The 6,055-nt window shown below is 34.4% G+C and overlaps 1 protein-coding gene and 1 long non-coding RNA gene across 2 annotated transcripts; both read left to right on the top strand.

Annotated features, from left to right (window-relative positions):
- The first annotated feature begins 667 nt into the window (after nt 1-667).
- LOC106517118 (cell wall protein DAN4) lies at nt 668-1,416 on the top strand. The gene is made up of 3 exons (XM_014007829.1): nt 668-736; nt 994-1,047; nt 1,153-1,416. Exons 1-3 carry the CDS (start codon nt 680-682, stop codon nt 1,351-1,353), a joined length of 312 nt encoding a protein of 103 aa, XP_013863283.1. The 5' UTR covers nt 668-679; the 3' UTR covers nt 1,354-1,416.
- A 2,699-nt stretch (nt 1,417-4,115) lies between these two features.
- Nucleotides 4,116-4,545, top strand: LOC106517117 (uncharacterized). The gene is made up of 3 exons (XR_001310160.1): nt 4,116-4,188; nt 4,287-4,343; nt 4,435-4,545. It is a non-coding gene; the product is annotated as an uncharacterized LOC106517117 (long non-coding RNA).
- The last annotated feature ends 1,510 nt before the right edge of the window (nt 4,546-6,055 follow it).

Here is a 6,055-nt window from a genome sequence, read left to right as displayed (position 1 = left end):
GAGATCTAGTGCTTGGAGAAAATTCTGAGTTTGGTCCAGTCAAAGCCTAGACCTCAGTATAAAGTTACACTACTGTTTTAAAAAGAACAACTTGTAATTACAACAGATGTCATTTCCAAAGAAATTTTCCCATTACATGTACTCAGATCATGATGTTAATTAAATCAATATTTTGTTTGGAGTGTACTGCTTGGTACAAGAAAGTGAAAATGRTCAGAAACTGCAAACGCCAGTAGATGTTTGTTTCAAAACCTCAGTCACTGGATTTGTAATCACAAACCCAGGTGTGTTCACATGTTGTTTTTGTTTACCAGTTGGCCAAACTGAATTAACATGTTGTTCCTCGTTAAGACCGATTTCATCCATTTGTMTTGGCTTGTCCTGCTGTGGTTTCCRCTGCTGATTACYACRGGTCATTACTCCCTTACTTCCGTCACTGAGATGTGGAGGTGGAAGGTTTTCTACAGAGTTGCTAAATAACTGGGCGTCAGGACCTATACAAAAGAGTCGTCCAACAATTCACTTTACAACAAACACTTCATCTTCACTGAAGCAGAGAAGACTTGACGGTAATTATATGACTGTATGGTGGATCTCTTTTGAATTTGAATTACTGATAAATTGTCCACTTATGGACTAAAGCTTTATTTTGGTTCCAACAGGTGAGATAATTGAAACCATGCTGAAGGTTGCATTTCTTCTAGGATGCCTCCTGAGCCTCGTTGTGGCTCAATCTGTAAGTGCCAATTTATCATACTTGCTATTTTTAAAAATATGTTGATAAACTCTGCTATAAATATTGCTTCTGGGTGAAATCACAATTAGTTTGGAACTTTCAACTACTTCCAATCATTGTTTAACATTTTCGGCACAAAACACAAATTTTACACTTGCAACAAAAGTCAAAGTAAATGCATTGATCCATCTCTTAAATGTAAGGTTTGTGATCTAGTATTTTAACCTCAGAAATGGCAACTTGTTTACTTTTAACAGATGAAGGAGGACCAGCAGGTAGCCCAGCGAGTTGATCGCTCTAGCTCTCGTGAGGTGAGAGGTTTTCTTTTCTCTTCTCTATAATGAAATAAATTTATCAACATCGGTGACTGATAAAATCCTGTGAGAGTTCTGACAATAATGCTGATTTTCCTGCAGTTCCGCTGGTACCCCAACAGGTTCAACCCATATACGCAGATCCTTTGGAACCTCCTCATTCAACGACTTACTAGTACAACAGCTACAACCACAACTACCACTCCAACTACAACCACRACTRCACCTACKACTACAACTACCACTCCAACTACAACCACAACTACACCAACAACTACATCAACTACTAAAGCTACTACTTAACCATGAAGTAAAATCTGAAGCACTTCCAAAAATCTTGACTTTGTTTATGTACTAAATAAATAATGAAAGAAAGAAAAAAAGTGTAATTTTTACTCTAGCAATCTTGTCCGAAATGTAATTTATTTTTAAACACTGATGAAACATTGACAACTTACAACAAATTCATTTTACTTCTATCATATAACATACAAATTACTTTCAGATGAATTGTCATGCGTAAGCTAGAGAAATTAATCAATCAAACACTTTAACCTAATTAAATTAATTGGTTATGGTTTTCCGGTTAGTTTTGTACAACACACAAGAACAGATCAAACAAATGAAAAAAAAAAACATTAGGCAAAAATGCAAAAGTCTCAAAACTACATGAAAATAAATGAAAGTGAAATTAAACTTGTGACTTGGGATAATAGTATATGTCACGAGTATTTTCTTATGTAGTTTCCCATCCACCACAACGTCCAGTTGGTTAGCCATCACCTGTTTGTCAGTCTGGATCTGTTGTTCACCACAAACCCCGAGTTTCCCCTTGACTAGAACCCTACAATTTTAGCACAGATGTTCCTGTTCATAAGTTCTGTAGCTGTTAAAGTACATCTCTCTTTACAATGTCATGCTTCTGCTTCATTAAAGTTACATGAGAAGCAAAAACAAAACTCAATACAATGCAATGCACCTTTACAGTCAGCCTTTAAATCAGCTTTTAATGACGACATAATGCCACATCCAATAAGAGTTTGAATCAACCCATTAAGGCTCAATATTACAACAAAAGCAAAAGAGTGGCAAAACGTCAGCTCAAAGCTCTAAGGTCTTCTACACAAAAATTCCTTTTGAGGCCTCATTTCAGTCACGTCCGTCGGGCACTTCTCATCATTGCCCTACTATTTGTTTACATTGTCCATGTACAGTTTGTGCATTTATTAAAATGAGCCAACAATGAATTCCTTAAACTCACTGAATGCCAGATTGTTTCCATCTGTCATCACACCTGCCACTTCACATAATCTTATAAACAATTAGCTCTCAGAATAAAAATTTTCAATGTAAATGTTTTCTCTGGTAATTTTTACTTTCTATAATAATTTTGTGTCTTTCCTGAGCTCAGACGTTTAAATAGTTAATTTAAAAAAAATCGGTGCAGAGGGTAAAACTGGTCTGTCAGGATACATTTTTATTTTTTCTTTGTTTAATATGTAAAAAGTCTGCAAAAAATCCTCTTAAGTTTCTCATCACTTCAGCAACATATGAGAAGACAATGTTTTTGCATCTTTTTCTCTTCCTGTTCTGTTGTTTATAACAGAGGTCCTATTTTAGCTTTTGACCTACAAAATGACCACAAGAGATACCTATTCCCCTATTTTTGATTGGTATCAGGTCAAACAAACAAGCGCAAAATAACACTTTTCATTACACCAGTTTTATTCTTTTAAAGTACTCTAACATAACTGTTTTGGAACAACTAAAGTAAAAAAATGTAAGTAGTCATTAAAAAAAGAATTAACAGAATTAATTTCAGGACCTCTCCTTGATGTTCAGGGGTTGATGTGCACTGTGGGTTAAAACCCCAACTTTGGGAACCACTGCTTTAGAAAACACACAACTGGATAGATTCATCTGAGGAAAATCTGTTAAGTATTCCAGAGATTTGAAACTGGGGCCTGAAGTTCACTTTCTACATTGGGCCACATGCAAGAACATGTTCATATTCTTATCCTAAATTACAGCAACTTCTAAAACTACTACCTAACAATAAAGTAAAATCTGAAATATAAGAAATCGATAAATAAGAAACACCTCTAAAACTCTGTTTACATTCAAAATGAACATAAATAATAAAGAAGAAAATGTGTGGATTTTTTTCTTGCAATCATCAACTACAGTCATGTCAAAAATTCAATTTGTTCAAACACCGATTTAGTTGATTTGAAATATCCTTAGACTGATTTATTACACTTTTATCTTATTCTACTTACAGTGCCAATTTAATGATTAAGGAGTGAAGGCAACAACAATACAGCAAGTTTGCCATCAATAGATTTGAATGTATTATTTATTTTTGTTTCTGTTTAACTAATTTTGTTAAGCTACATCTATTGAGAAGGTTTGCATGGCTGTAATGTTTTTGCTGACCTGATCTTGGCTGAGCTTGTTGACAGATTTCAAAAGTTTTCCATTTCATGGTGAAATAAACATCAAACAAAAGCAGACTAAGCAGCAGAGACAGTGGTTGCGTAGATGCAATCAATAATTGGTGTTGCTTAAACCACAAAGTAATGTATTTATTTCACTAGACTTGTTTTTTTGTCTCTGTGTTACAGAGGTTTATTAATACAGAAAATACACAGAACTTTTTCTATAAGTGGTCACGCACTTTCTTACCTGAAGAAGAATTGATACAAATGGCYAGACAAAATTATTTAACCATAGTGCTCTTTATTACAGCTACTGAATTAGTTCCACTCATCCATGTAATCCTGGTGTAAGATTCATCTSTAATTAGTCATATTTTAAAGGAGGTGGAAGATTGCTTAATGAGTGCAGTTTCTCAACACTTTGCTTCTATAAAGGAGCCTTTCAACATAGATAAACATTACAAAAGTCTCCTTTGTCCATCTGTGAGACAGTCTGCTGAAACTACGAAGACTCATTGGTAATTAAATTAAAAATACATGTTTTTCTATGATAATTACAGAAGAATATTGTTTGTTTTATACTTTTACTTGATTTGTTCATTTTCTTTCTTCTTTTGTTCCATCAGGTGATCAGATCACTGAAACCATGCTGACAGCACTTGTTCTTGGATGYCTCATGAGTCTCATTGTGGCTCAACCTGTAAGTATCATACTCTGTGATTTTCAGTGACTGTAAAATAGGTAAAGTTATTAATAATGTACAAAAGCACAGCATGTAAAATAATTAACTTTCTCCAGGTGGAGCACCAGCTATTTGCCCGCTCTGACTCCAGTTCAGATTCTAACTCTAATGAGGTTAGTGTTCACTATTCATGAGCATTGATTACTGAGACATTCCTGACAGAGTTCTCTGCTGTATGTCTGACTGCTGTTTGTCTGTTTCAAGGGTCTGCTTTCAAGAAGACAACAGATCCAGCTCTATCACATCCTCCTCAAGGTTCTATTTCCTCAAACCACAACATCAGCTTCGACAACAACCACAACTACAGCTACAACAACAGCTTCAACTACACCCACAACTACAGCTTCAACAACCACAACTACAGCTTCAGCAACCATAACAACAGCTTCAACAACCATAACAACAGCTTCAACAACAGCTTCAACTACAACACCTGCCACTACCCCTGCTCCTGGTGGCTCCAGATAAAAACTGCAATTAAATAAAACTAAAAATGTAACCAAAATCTAAAGAGTGCAAAGCTTTAAATAAAAGTTTAATGATAGATCTGTTGGTTGCTTTTTTTATATACAATTTCATGACTGATAGGCAAACGTTTTACTTTTTATTTTTTAAGTAGTTTTCACACAGATTATTTGTGTGAATCATATTTTTCAATTGAAATTCATAATTGTGTGTATATCCGCCACTGAAGTCTGCAGTTTAATGCATTTATGAATGGATGCACTTTGTCCACTGCCTCACATGCCAAAGTTTTTAATTAAGATGATCTCTTACTGAGAAGTGACTGGGAAAATTGAAGGAGCTCTGTTGTTCTCAAGTTTTCTTTACAACAACAAACTGAGACAACAACTTGACCTCATGAGGCCCTTATGTGTCGATCCATCGTAACATATTTATATACAAGACTTCCAGAYACTTGGTCTCTTCTATCCAAAGCAAAAACTCATTTCGAGTTCCCCCCACAGAATGGTCATCTTAATGTGGTGAAGGGGTTTGTGTACTGATTCTGGGAGCTATGTGATCTGGAGTACTACTAGCCTCTTCAAGAGTCTCCCATGGCAAACTGGCCTCAGGGAATTGATCAAACTGAGAGAAATCCAAAAACCTTGATAGACAAACATCACAATCATCATAAACATAATAAAAATACAGTACTRCATAAAGTCAAGGAGTTATTAATGAAAAAGCATGGTTTATGCTACATAATGCAATATTTGTTCCACACTTGATCTACTGTGTTGAAGTCTGGGGGAATGCATGTAAAACAACTACAAATCCTATTTTTAATTTACAGAAAAGAGCTGTAAGAATTATCACCAAATAAAATACAGTCACCCACCAAATACATTATTTTATCAGTTGAAATGATTAAAGTTTTACAATTTGGTTGTAATATTTTGCAGGTTTTGTATAAGGCTCATAAAAACGTATTACCTTGAACATTCAATCAAAATTTATTAAGAGGGAAAGTTATAATCTTAAGGGACTAAAGATGTTTATAAACATTAAATTTGAACAAATTTGAAGAACCGGTGTATAAAGAATAATACTGTGGAATAATCTGGAAAGTGGCTATAAAAATGCTGGTTCAGTGTATTTGTTTAAGAGAATGACAAAAGTTAGTTTGTTAAAGAAGTATGGCATTGTATAATGTGTATTCATAAGAGCTGTTGTTCCTGAAGGAGTTTATATTTTTCTTTTGTTTTGTTACTTGAACGTTATTGTTTTAAATTATTTTTGGAAAATAGGGGCAGAACTAAGATTTTTTGCTGACTTTCATTTTATTTGTGATTTGTATTTTTTGTGTATTTATAATTTGTTT

Source organism: Austrofundulus limnaeus, unplaced genomic scaffold (assembly GCF_001266775.1).
Source record: "Austrofundulus limnaeus strain Quisiro unplaced genomic scaffold, Austrofundulus_limnaeus-1.0 Scaffold45, whole genome shotgun sequence".
Lineage (NCBI taxonomy): Eukaryota > Metazoa > Chordata > Actinopteri > Cyprinodontiformes > Rivulidae > Austrofundulus > Austrofundulus limnaeus.
This window is presented reverse-complemented; position numbering and strand designations above follow the sequence as displayed.